The sequence below is a fragment of the Rattus rattus genome, chromosome 7, assembly GCF_011064425.1.
Source record: "Rattus rattus isolate New Zealand chromosome 7, Rrattus_CSIRO_v1, whole genome shotgun sequence".
Taxonomy (NCBI): domain Eukaryota; kingdom Metazoa; phylum Chordata; class Mammalia; order Rodentia; family Muridae; genus Rattus; species Rattus rattus.
In genome coordinates this window covers 120,673,801-120,688,229 of record NC_046160.1, presented here as the reverse complement: position 1 = coordinate 120,688,229, position 14,429 = coordinate 120,673,801, and the positions used below count along the sequence as shown (strand labels likewise).

Below are 14,429 nucleotides of genomic sequence, written 5' to 3'. Positions count from 1 at the left end.
TACTTATTCAATATAGTTCTTGAAGTTCTAGCCAGAGCAATCAGACAACAAAAGGAGATCAAGGGGATACAGATCGGAAAAGAAGAAGTCAAAATATCACTATTTGCAGATGATATGATAGTATATTTAAGTGATCCCAAAAGTTCCACCAGGAAATACTAAACCTGATAAACACCTTCAGCAAAGTGGCTGGGTATAAAATTAACTCAAATAAATCAGTAGCCTTCCTCTACACAAAAGAGAAACAAGCCGAGAAAGAAATTAGGGAAATGACACCCTTCATAATAGACCCAAATATCATAAAGTACCTCGGTGTGACTTTAACCAAGCAAATAAAAGATCTATATGATAAGAACTTCAAGCCCCTGAAGAAAGAAATTGAAGAAGACCTCAGAAGATGGAAACATCTCCCATGCTCATGGATTGGCAGGATTAATATAGTAAAAATGGCCATTTTACTAAAAGCGATCTGCAGATTCAATGCAATCCCCATCAAAATACCAATCCAAATCTTCAGAGAGAGAGAGACAGAACAATTTGCAAATTCATGTGGAATAAAAAAAAACCAAGGATAGCTAAAACTATCCTCAACAATAAAAGGACTTCCAGGGGAATCATTATCCCTGAACTCAAGAAGTATTACAGAGCAAAAGTGGTAAAAACTGCATGGTATTGGTACAGAGACAATGGAATAGAATTGAAGACCCAGAAATGAACCCACACACCTATGGTCACTTGATTTTTGAAAAAGGAGTCAAAACTATCCAATGGAAAAAAGATAGCATTTTCAGCAAATGGTGACTAGAGGTCAATATGTAGAGGAATGCAGATCGATCCATGCTTTTCACCCTGTACGAAGCTTAAATCCAAGTGGATCAAGGACCTCCACATCAATCCAGATACACTCAAATTAATAGAAGAAAAAGTGCGGAAGTATCTCGAACACATGGGCACTGAAGAAAATTTGCTGAACAAAACACCAATGGCTTAGGCTCTAAGATCAAGAATCAACAAATGGGACCTCATAAAATTGCAAAGCTTCTGTAAGGCAAAAGACACTGTTGCTGGGACAAAATGGCAACGAACAGATTGGGGCAAGATCTTTACCAATCCTACAACAGATACAGGGCTTATATCCAAAATATACAAAGAACTCAAGAAGTTAGACCTCAGGGAGACAAATAACCCTATTAAAAAATGGGGTTCAGAGGTAAACAAAGAATTCACAGCTGAGGAATGCCGAATGGCTGAGAAACACCTAAAGAAATGTTCAATGTCTTTAGTAATAAGGGAAATGCAAATCAAAACAAACCTGAGATTTGACCTCACACTAGTGAGAATGGCTAAGATCAAAAACTCAGGTGACAGCAAATGCTGGCGAGGATGTGGAGAAAGAGGAACACTCCTCCATTGTTGGTGGGATTGCAGACTGGTACAACCATTCTGGAAATCAGTCTCGAGGTTCCTCAGGAAATTGGACATTGAACTACCTGAGGACCCAGCTATCCCTCTCTTGGGCATATACCCAAAAGATGCCCCTACATATAAAAAAGACACATGCTCCACTATGTTCATAGCAGCCTTATTTATAATATCCAGAAGCTGGAAAGAACCCAGATGCCCTTCAACAGAGGAATGGATACAGAAAATGTGGTATTATTCAGCTATCAAAAACAATGACTTTATGAAACTCATAAGCAAATGGATGGAACTGGAAAATATCATCCTGAGTGAGGTAACCCAATCACAGAAAAACTCACATGGTATGCACTCATTGATAAGTGGCTATTAGCCCAAATGCTTGAATTGCCCTAGATGCACAGAACACATGAAACTCAAGACGGATGATCAAAATGCAAATGCTTCACTCCTTCTTTATAAGGGCAACAAGAATACCCTTGGCAGGGAATAGAGAGGCAAAGATTAAAACCGAAACTGAATGGGAAGGAAGACCCATTCAGCGCCTGCCCCACATGTGGCCCATACATATACAGACATCCAATTAGACAAGATGGATGAAGCAAAGAAGTGCAGGCAGACAGGAACCGGATGTAGATCTCTCCTGAGAGACACACCCAGAATACAGCAAATACATAGGCAAATGCCAGCAGCAAACCACTGAACGGAGAACGGTTGAAGGAATCAGAGAAAGGACTGGAAGAGCTTGAAGGGGCTCGAGACCCCACATGAACAACAATGCCAAGCAACCAGAGCTTCCAGGGACTAAGCCACTACCCAAAGATCAAGATAACTTGATCAAGGAAGAAATAAAGAAAGAAATTAAAGACATTTTACAATTTAATGAAAATGAAGCACAGCATACACAAACTTATGGGACACCGGTTGGTGATTTAGCTCAGCGGTAGAGCGCTTGCCTAGGAAGCGCAAGGCCCTGGGTTCGGTCCCCAGCTCCGGAAAAAAAAACAAAAACAAAAACAAAAACAAACTTATGGGACACAATGATAGCAGTGCTAAGAAGAAAACTCATAGCTTTAAGAAATAGGCCAATGGAGGTGATCACTGGTGAAGTGAATGACAAGATATGGTGTACTATGGGTTTATCCTAAGTCAGCATCACAATTTTCATAGAACTGCCTTTAAAAACAACAAAGACAATATAGGATTATGAGGAGGAAGCAATAAATGGACATTCAGAATTACTATTTCTGAACAAGGCTAAAGTTTATTCTTTATGGCATCTCAGTCTCAGCACAGCTTCCTGTTCCTTCAGGGTTTTTGACACACTTAGAATGTGGTTACTATACTGTGTGTCTTGCACAGAAATAGTCCGCAGAGTCCTCAGATGTCAGGCTGCCTAGTAGCATGTAGGCTGTGCTGGAGGATGTGTCTGCAGTAAATGTGGCCTTGCCCTTGAACTTCTCACTGTAGTAAGTATAACCACTTCCAGGATAAATATATCCGATCCACTCAAGGCCCTGTCCAGGCCTCTGCTTTACCCAGTGAATATTATAGCTGGTGAAGGTGTAGCCAGAAGTCTTGCAGGACAGCTTCACTGAAGTCCCAGGTTTCGCCAGCTCAGCTCCAGACTGCTGCAACTGGACCTGGGAGTGGACAACTGTGGAGGAAAAGTCAGAGTGGATGTCAGTGCCATCTCAGGCCCTGTCTCCTTTTCAGAATTCTAAATGATGTGCTCCATACCTGCAGTTACTGACAAGAGGAAAAGAAAGATCCAGCTCCATTCCATGGTTAGAGTCATTGTGTTCAGGGCCTGTGGAAAGAACAATGGTCATATGTTGTTTTCAGAATGTGGACATCCCTGTATTTACTGCCATGGATTCATATAATTTGCATATTCATGAATAGGGTATTTATTACATAATGAACTTGTCTAGCTGGAGTACAACTGTGAAGAGGAAGAACTGAAAAGACATATGGGGCAAGCAGCAGGATGCTCAGGTCCAAATCCTATTCCTCTCTGAGGAAGTGCATCCCATTTACTTTCTGTGAACCCTAGACAGATGCTGTGCAAACTTCAGGGAAAAATGTCTCAATCAATTGTTGGCCCATAGCTCTTGCTCCATTCTATGATATGTTAATACATTGATTTACGAATAATACTCTGTGATGATGATGATGATGATGATGATGATGATGATGATGATGAGATAATGATGATGATGATGAGATGGTGGTGGTGGTGGTGGTGGTGATGGTGGTGGTGGTGGTGGTGGTGGTAGTGGTGGTGGTGGTGGGGATGATAATGGTGATGAAGATGGAGATGATGAAAATGATGATGAAAAATAATGGAAAATTCCAATAATAGACAAGTGTTATAGTTTTAGAGTCTATTTTCTCATACATGCAACTAATATTTGTCAATTCAACAGGTTATATGCTTCAAATTTTAATAAAATGAGTAAAAGTAAATGTGCTTCAAAAGAATTATTATTACTTATTATTAGTATTTATTATTGCAGGAGGCTCCTCAATAACTAAATTATAGCAAAAAGCTATAGGCATGTCAAGAAATGATTTTATAGGTAAGGCAGGGTTTTATACATATATATATATTATTAATTGTATACACACACAATACACACACACACACACACACACACGACAGAATGTTTGACCAGAAATAAATAAGAAATTAACATTGCTTATGGAAAAATGAATGTAATTAGAGATGACTGTATTAATAAGCACAATTTCAAAATCACAGACATTAAATGAGACTCTCTTTAGTAGCTCTTGAAAATTTCATATTTATATACAACTATTCATGCAAATTCATGATCTTGTATCCATGAAATTTTCTAGTAGAATAAAGGCAAAAAGAGGATCAAGAGGTGACATGAGAAATATATAGTGTACAAAATACACATATAAAAATCTGTACATGAGTAAAGTTGTTATTTCTATATTTCAAAAGGATTTTTATTCTTTGACATTTTCAATCAAATATGAAATATGCTAAAATCTACCTCCACTCTCAGGACTCACACCACCATCTATCACTACTTGGTCTCTATATTTCCCTTTCCGCCCTTAGGATAAGTCCCTTTCCCAACATCCTACTTCCTCTGTTTCATTATCTAATAACACAGTGAATTTAATTATTCCTAACTATATCCACATTGATAGAATTATCACTAGTAAAAAGTAAACCTCTAAAATTCTTAGCCAAAAAAGTGAATATATTTGCCCATCTGTCATCAAATTTCAAAAGTCCTTCAGTCTGGTATGGGCTCTCAAGTGTTCCTCCCCATCCATGTTGTATTTTTAATTGCTATATTTCTTTTAGTGGTGAGTTTGGGTATGCAACAAGGTGGGTATATTAAACTCAGAGGGTGACTTATGACATTCATTTATAAGGTGTTTTCCTGATATTGCTAAGCATGCCAGTAGACATCTTTACCCGCTCAATCATTTAGAGATCTCTCATGTGGTAATGTCCACTGGTTAATTAGTGTGTCTTTTGTAGATAATCATAGATACTGAGTGTTCATGTGTGAAGTAAGAACAGTGGAATCCCTGGAGATAGAATTTGATCTCCTTTGACCCCATTCTCAGCATTGTACCTCCTTTCTTTTCCCTGTTTTATGATGGCCCTTGATTTCTGGGTGAGGAATTGGAACAATTACTTGTCTGTAGCCGAGTTCTTTGTTAATCTCAGCACTCTGAACACTCAATAAAGTCTGCATCACTCTTTACACTCAGCATATATGAGCTTCATTGATCAAGGCTCACACAATATAGTGGTATAAACACACACACACATATACATACATACATATATATATATATATATATATATATATATATATACATATGCGTGACAGCTTGACAAGAAAACCATTAGTAACACAACCACGATCTACTACATATATCAATTTTAAACGTGGCCTTTTGACCATACTTGCTGGGATAACATCTTATCTATGAAAATTCATCAATCAATAAATAAATAACATTTTTTATGTCCCAGTAATAACAATACAAACATATACTCAAATGACTTTACACCTTATAGTACAGTCATTTACACATATCTCTTTATTCACAGCATGTTATTCATGCTCTATAAACAGTATGCAGGGGAAGAAATAATCCCAGATTTCAAAAAAAGCATAAATAAAATAAGAAGAATTGGTACACGTAGATAAATAGATATGTATCAGAGGTAAAACATATTATGTAATCTTTAGCTATCTGTATGGAACTGGAAAAATACACTGAATAGACCACCTGTGTCCATAAAGCAAGTGATTCATGTTTTCATTCATATGTTCTCCAAGATTTGAATATTTTGTTTGATATATTGAATTGAACAAGCAAAGAAACTAGAATTGGGACAGTACTTACAAGCATGATATAGTGAAATAGAGATAAAAATAGAGAAAAAAGTTTTTAAGACTGAGAAGATTATAAGAGCGAGAGATGTTGGATGACTCCAAGGAAGGAACATCTTCCAGTCACAATTGGATGGATGCACATACGAATTCACAGAAACTTTGGCTATAGGCACAGTGTCTGAATCAAGTTATTCCAGATAAAATCCTCAAGTTGGGAGATGGAAATTGACATGTGCTCTCACTGCTAGCCAGGAAGTTCTGCAATTGACACTCACATGCAAAGGAAAAATTAGTTTCCTCCAATGAAGTTCATAAGGGATGCTATGCACAAATAATTGAGCAAGTCATGCTTAGAAGTTGGTAGCCAACAGGAAAATGAAATCAATAGTATTTCTGCAGACATTTATTTTAGTTTTTGAAATTTATGTAACTACTATTATAATTTGTGCAATTACATAATTTATACATAGACAATTTAAAGCTGTACTATGGTTTTAAGGAGGATATGGTTATACTGGCTTCACTTTCCTGAAAATTTAGACTTTTAAAATTCAGATGGCCATACTACAGAAGACAATACCACGTCTTTCTGCCAGTCAGCCACTACGAGTTGTCACAATTACACAGAATCACCACATCTGCACCAACATAATAAAACAGAGCATCACTTATGGCTCACAAAATGAACTAGAGCATAAATATCCACTACTATGTATGTAATAGTACTGAAAAGGACTTTTAAAATTAACTAGTGAAATTTTATTGCCATGACTGAAGATATGGCTCAGCAGTGAAGAACCCTGGCTGCTTTTCCAGAGGACCCAGGTTCAATTCCCAGAACACTTGGGGCAGCTCATAAATGTCTGTAATTCCAATTTCAAATTGTCTAATAACCTCTTTTAACCTCCAAGTGGACAGGCACTCAAGTGGTACATACATGCACCTATAAACATCCGTATAAATAAAAATTTAAAATTTGTAATGCTTAAATTTTCTTGAAACTATCAATCTCATACCTCTCAGGGACTAAACCATTACCCAAAGACTACACATGGACAGAGCCATGGCTCCATCTGCATATATATAGCAAAAAGATGGCTTTGTGTCTGCACCAAAGGGAGAAAAGCCCTTGGTTGACAAGCTGGATTCCCAGTGTAGGGAATTATCAGGGAAAGGGAGGCAGGAAGCAGGATGGTTGGGGGGGAACACCATTATAGAAGATGAGGAGGGGAATGGGCTAGGGAGTTCACGGCCACGAACTAGGAATGGGAATAACATATGAAATATAAATAAAAACATTATATAATATATAACATTATTAAATTATAAATTATATAAGTATAATATAATATATAACATTATATAATTTTATAACATATAATTTTAAATGGTAACATTTTCTTGAAACTATACATTTTGAAAGATATCTGAGGCTACATTTTGAACAATAATGTGAAATAACAATGTTTTTTAATGCCATCAGAAATAAAATCACAAAACACAAAACTATCTCACAAAATGTTTCTGTCTCTCAAGTGGAAGGCTGAAGTCAAGACTACATTTCCTCTGTGACTGAAGACTGGAACTATGGTTTAAAAGCACTTCAAAATTGTGTATCAATTTTGCCTCTGCTTTTGGTAATAAATGCTTGCACAGAGAAAACCATACTAAAGAAATGACAACATTCTTGAGAATATAAGCTTACAAAGGCTGTCAAGATTTATGAAGAATAATGGGCTCCTGGCCTTGGTTACTATAAGAATGACACTATCTTGATGTTGATGTTGGCTTCTGGATGCTTATCAGAAACTTTCATACTCTAAGCCAGCCACAAGAGGAGAACAGCAATGAGGAGACCCTGAAGCACTGGTGCTGGTATCTTGATACAGTCATTACTACAGCATGATTCACTGCATGAGCTGACAGTTGAGCAATCTTGAGCATCACTTGAGAGACCACTCCAGCAGCATAAGCAGCAGAGATGGTTATTGACATGGGAAATCATGTGCTCAAATCTTGAAGCTGGACCGTGTACCAGTCACCCACATCTCTATCAGAATGGGTGGTGCACCTTGTGGAGAAAAGGCACCATCTAAGAGACATGACCTCAGGAACATACCACTATAGTAATAGGTACTGGGCCGGAAGGTCAGAAGTGACATTTTGGAAAGAATTCTGTGAATGACAGGCTCTCTGGGTGGAGCACTGGGTGATTGTTAATATGATGGACAGATCTCTGTCAGAATCATGAAGAATAACTTATGTGGGAAACCAAGGAAATGCTGAGTACTCTGAATCACCTGCATGGCCTGGCCATATGGGTCAGGCTCAGACAAAATCTTCTGGTGCAAGTGTGAATGTTGACAGCATGTGCAATTATTCATGTTTATGAACTGAGCCAGCATGTATGAAAACTAGCAATTACAGCTTCTTCCTCTTCCTGGAGTGAGGAGAGCTAATTCCTCCCCACCCTGTGCAGTACATCATAAAAGCTCTGAGGTTCTTAGCTGTGTTTTGCAGTTGATATTGCTCTACAGAGGGAGCACTGCCTGCCCCAGCCCAGCTTTTCTGTTCTTCATTCCTTTATCACACTAGTAAAAGTCCAAGAACCAACCTACCTAGGACAGAATGAACGTGATTATTGAAGAATTATCTAAAATTAGAATCAGCCCTAAATGTTTGACAATATTAAATGGACTCATGTATGTGACATTTTGTGTGTGTGTGTGTGTGTGTGTGTGTGTGTGTGTTTGTGTGTATGTGTTTTGTGAGTATGTGTATGTGTATATATGTGGATGTATGTGTATATGTCTGTATGTGTGTATATGGATTATATGGATATGTATATATGGATGTGGGTATATGAATGTATATGGAGATGCATATATATGATGAATATGTATATATATATATGGATAAAAGGTACATTATGGATTTCTCAGGAGATTGGAAGATGAGAAGAGTTGCACATGTTAAGGTTTCAAAAATCAATTAAATTAAGATTTATTGATCATGGAAAAATGTCTACTATCATAGCTCCCTGATGATATGTCCTGGGGGAAAATGAGTTGTGGACAAGAAAAATCAAAGACAAGAAAGAGTTTTGTACCTGTTGGTGTGAAAATGGCCTTTCAGTTTGAGATTGGAGATCATGGAGATCATGACAGAATAAGATTTTGCTTTTTATGAGGTACTAATAAAAGCCAGGATGTTTCAACAGGCACAAAACTTTTGAAACCAGGCCATTTCCACACTGCTCACTTCCATAAATAACATTCAAAATATGTCATAAAACAGTTTATTCCCCTGGTAGTTACAGACATGAAAAAATAATAGCATAAGAATGCTAACACATCCATCAACATTTTGCAGTATTGGGAATCTTATGAAAGTTATAGTCATGTTTTACACCATAAGTTCCAGAGCAGTCCATGTGCTAGGACTATGGCTGGCATAGGCAGTGTAGAGTGGTGGATGGGGGATGTCTAATTACTGTCCCTGAAACTGAAGGGTACACAAGCAGAGTTCTTTACATCCTCAGTGGAATATCCAGACTCTGCAATAGTTGAAATATGCTCTAATGAATCTCTGCAAGTCAGTCTCTCTCTCTCTCTCTCTCTCTCTCTCTCTCTCTCTCTCTCACTTGTTTTTAGATTGCTTTGTTTAATTTTTGATTGCTTTTAATCACCTTTTAATTTTCTGCCTATTTTGGTTTTTCAAAAAGGAAACAAAAGGTGTGTAGTTCAGGGAGTTGGTAGGTAGGAAGGCTCTGGAAAAAGTTGAGGATGAGGGAAAGAGTTATTAAAATATACTGCATGATTTTTTCAAAAATCATAAGAAGCAATTAAAAAGAAGTGAATATACATTTTTTGCCTATTTAAAAAAGAATCTTTATGGAGGTTGAACATAAAGACATCACATGCCAATCACAACAGGGCAGAGCAGTTAACACACTAACACACTTAAGGGAGGAAACAAAAGAGGACATAGAGTCCCTTACACACACAACCCCTCTCTCTATGGTGATTCTTGGCCTCATGTTGCCCCCTGCTGTTCCTGAGTTCCCACGCAGTTAGGTTTGTCATGGCTCACCTTAAGTTGCACAGTCTGGCTTATGAAATAACTTCTTCCTTTAACTTCAGTGTCCACAGAGCTCAGTTTAAGGAATAAGTGACTCTAGTTTACCTAAGGATGATTTATGCATCAGCGATTTTGAGATGTGCCAATACTACTATAATATCCTCTCAAAGTCATATTCCTCTTTAGTGGCAGTTCATTCCAGCTCTACTGCTTCCCATTTCTATAAAGGTAAAAACAGGAGATAAGATTCTTTTTCCTGTCTTCATCAGCCTACCCTGGGGCAGAGCACCTGTGTTCAGAGGGTAAATCACACACCCTACATTGTGTAATAGACAGAGTAAAAAGACTTACACCATAATTGTACATAGGAGTGAGACTGTTAATATCAATAACAGAAATATTGAAGCAGCTCAAGACCTGTCTGACCCTTAGAACCTAGTGCTGAAATATGCCTACATTAAATGAATGGATAGTTAGAAAAACTTCTACTTGGGGAAAACATAAAAGACCTATAAGATAAAAGGTCTGGGTCTTACAGATCTGCAATGAGAACCACTATATCATTGCAGGGTCTTTCTGGGACTGTGACACCAAACAAAAAGTATACATGGGCTAGGCCAAGGTGCCCAGCAAATGGGTAGCTCAATCTACATTTGGGTCCCCCAATAACAGGAGTGGAGTCTGCCCCTAACGGTACTACCTCTCCTGTAATTCATTCCCTTTCCTGGATTTCTTTGTCTGACCTCAGTGGGACATGATGTCCCTAACACAGCAGAGATTTGATGAACCAGGGTTGTAGGATATCTGCCTAGAATAGAAGTAATAGAAGGAGGGACTTGTATTGTGTGTTCAGAGGAGAGGGCAGCTTTTTTAAATGAGTTACTGGTTTAAGTGTATGGTTATGTAAATAAAAATCATTTTATTGCTATGCTGCCGTATCAGAACAATGGCACATGATTTTTCCTTAGGCCCATGGCCTATCCAATTTCAGTTTCTTGGCAATTCTAGCAGAGTTAGCCATGTAGCTTTGTATCCTTAACCCTAATCACCCTAACACTAATTTCATAGTCCTTAAATTCTGTCAAAGCACAAATATTCAATCCCACATTTCTGTACCCTTTGTGTCAGTATAACCTAGAGGCAACTAACTATTGGACATGATGAGGTTTATAGCTAGATTGATGATTACCTTTCTCATCTGATACCCTACAAAGTATGTCCAGTTCTATGTACGCAAATCGGTAGGAGTGAAGCTTCTTCTACTTGACACGGGCTCAACTTTTCTGTATTCAGTAAGATATATGTGTTGTCTTAAACCATAAGGTGTTAAAATTACTTTGTGGATAGAAACCAATACACTTCAGTACAGCCTGAGTTATTTGGGAGTATCTATGGACACTCTTTGGTCAATGATTCAATTTGGGAATACTCATCCAGTAATTCCCATCTTCACCATATACAGCACTTTATTGAAGATAAACATTACAATAATTTGGAATCTTCAGCTGTGAGAATTTGAAGCCTAAGACTGAATGTAATCATAGCTCTGAACGACATGATATAGGCACCAAACATCCTTCAACCTTATAAACAAGATACAGACAGAATCATTTTATGAACATCTTAGAGGAAATTGGGTGAAAAACAGGAATAAAAAGCTATTAAAATAAGAGCAAAAAGGAAACCACAGAGGCCAGCAGGAAAGCTATGGAGCTACCCTCTTATGATATAATAGGAAGGAACAGAGCTGAGAACCAGTCTGAAATACTGTACAGCTGAAAACTGAGGCTGTGTCAGTGTGCTCTCCGAGCACAGTAGTATGTGGCAGTATCTGCAGTGTCCACACTGGTGATCTTGAGGAATGCTCGGGTGTTGGAGGTGTCCTTGGAGACTGTGAGCCGGCTCTTCAGAGATGGGTTGTAGTACTTATCACCATCCAAATCAATGGCTGCCAGCCACTCGAGACTCTTCCCTGGAGGCTGATGAATCCAGCTCACACCCATACCAGAAGTGCTCAGTGAAAACCCAGAGAAATAGCACGTCAGACTGAGGGTCTGGGAGGGCTGCAATATCCCAGGGCAGATTCTTTCAGAGTAACCTGGGACAGGACATCTGTGAAGAAAGAGAGGGGAGAAAGTAAGGTTGGAACAGGTGATGATTGAAAAGTTCATCCCTTAGGAAGGCTTGGCACTCATATAAGGGGACAATCAGCAGCAGGAATTAGGAAGTAAGCCTGACCATGCCTTCACATCAGTGAGTACAGAGACCCAGCTTGGGCTTTTCAACCCAAGGTTGGGTGGATCCAGGAAAGATTTGCATTCCCTCTCCAGGTGCTGACTCTGCTGGTGTACTTAACTTTTAGGACTCAAGAGGTATCAGTCTAGGATGCGAGATGCAGGATCCCTCATGAGAGTTCATTTGGCTTCCCATAGAAAGTAGATAACACAGAAGACCAGGTTCCTCAGTACACAACACTTCTGATGTGTGATGTTGGGGTGCATTAGAATTGATAGAGACCATCACTCTGACATACAGGGTCATGACTCTGTTCACTCATATATGAATCTTTTCCCGGTGTTTCTTCATGGCAGACAGATGAGAAGCTCAAAGGCAACAAACATTTTACTCCTACCTTGATGACAGTTTGTTTCTAGGTCCTGTGTAGTCTTATCACTATTTATTTTCCACTAAATTGGAACAGTAACTGTTCCAATATGTATAAATAAAATTCTTACATATTATAAGACTATATGCCATCTCAATTATGAATACTATAATTCCATGAAAGAGAGTGATTTCACCGACTTTACTGATATGTCCATTTCCTGGCTCACATATTTGAAATTGCTATTTATTCAACAATCAGCAGCTTCATCTTCATATTTACCTGTATTTGTGACAACTTTAAAATCAACAGCAGAAATCATAAACTCTAAGCATGGAGAAGTTTATTCAACTCTCTTAGATGCTGATGATCTTGGAAGAAGGCACAGTGGGCAGTGGATGCTGAAAGGCACAGCAGGCAAGGTTAGGGATTTTTTTTTCTTGCATTCAGAAATGTTCAAATACAATGCACTCTTCTTTGTTCATTGTATCAGCATTGATGGTTTAGAACTTAAAGAGAATAAGATTTGCCTGAATTTGGTCAACTTTTTGCAGTGGCTTGTTAGCATGAGTGTGACTGAATATATGGAAAAAATCTTAAGTAGATGACTGATTGCATTAAAGAAATCTACACCCAAAACAATCACATTCATTTTATGAGCAAAGCATCTTATTATTTTGAAACGTTTGAAAATTTAAAATATCAAGGTATGTCCAAACCGTAAAATAAGATCTTAGCACAAAGGTGCAGCAACACAAGAAAGAGAAACCAATCCCTGAATGTTGAGTGCCATCTGCAGCCCTGAACCTTCAAGGGTAGAATGGGCAATAAGGCCTGCACTAATGCTTACGTCCTTTTTCTAGGGGGTTGTCAATGTTAAAATTACTGTTTATATATGAATATATTACGTATCTTCAAAAAGAATTTCTGAAATTGTCTCCATGAGACTCAAATACCATCATATACATCCTCATCAGGCAGGAGAAAGTGTCTAAAAGAAGCCAAAGACCCTGGAATGGATGACACAAAGGCTAAGTTGCCAAATTTCGGCGAAGGGACCAGAGAGCCAAACGTTGGTTCCTGAATATTGAAAAGCTCATACCATAGACTCTTCAGAAGACTGGAATATCATGCCCAAATTAAGAATGCAGATATTGCATTTCAGATGCTTTGTCCATAGAGGACATAAAAGCATATTATTATCTTAAGTTTGTGATATGAACTGCAATGGATGAAGAAATTTTTCCTAAGGTTTTCCGATGTGCTTGAAGTAATTCCAGGTCCAACTCCATAAATGTACAGACAGAGATGTAGACAACATGCTACAAAAGTTAAAATAAATAAATTTAATCCAATAAAATTTTATATAAATTTATATATGAACCACTCTGCCACTTAGGGCTCAAAAATTAGAACTTATTACTCTAAATGTGGATCACATTAACTCATACACTTAGATTATTTCAATGATAAACTTTACAGCTGTCAAAATCCCTGTACTCAGGTATACTCAGCCTGAGAGCACATTTTCATCTCAACTAGAGTGTTTATGTATTTCTAATCAGTGCTGTAATCATTGCTGAGTCTCGATGTTAATCACAAGGACATGTGAGGAGAAAAGCACTGCAGACTGCACATGTATTAGCTAAGGTAGAACTACCAATCCATCCTTCAGAAACTCTCAAGCACTTGGATTGAAAATGACCATACTATCATGCAATTCATTTGAGGAGGGCATATTGTATGTTGATGGTATGAGTAACAGGATTACACATATGTATAGTAGAGCAGCAACCAGATATTCCTTATAATGATGCCTAAAGTATACTACCAGAGGCATGATCAAATTTCATGTGGAGCAAATGGCTTTCAGCCAGGGGAGAGAAAGTCAATCTATCACAAATTATTAGGAAACTCAGGTATATTCC

General features: G+C 38.0%; 2 gene segments (V, D, J or C); one reads left to right on the top strand and one right to left on the bottom strand.

Moving 5' to 3' along the window:
- The window catches only part of LOC116905410, a 978,601-nt gene that overhangs the window by 266,291 nt on the left and 697,881 nt on the right, over positions 1–14,429 (top strand).
- On the bottom strand, positions 2,760–3,205 carry LOC116905416. The segment is given in 2 exon segments: positions 2,760–3,076; positions 3,160–3,205. Coding segments are annotated over 2 exon segments (363 nt in total).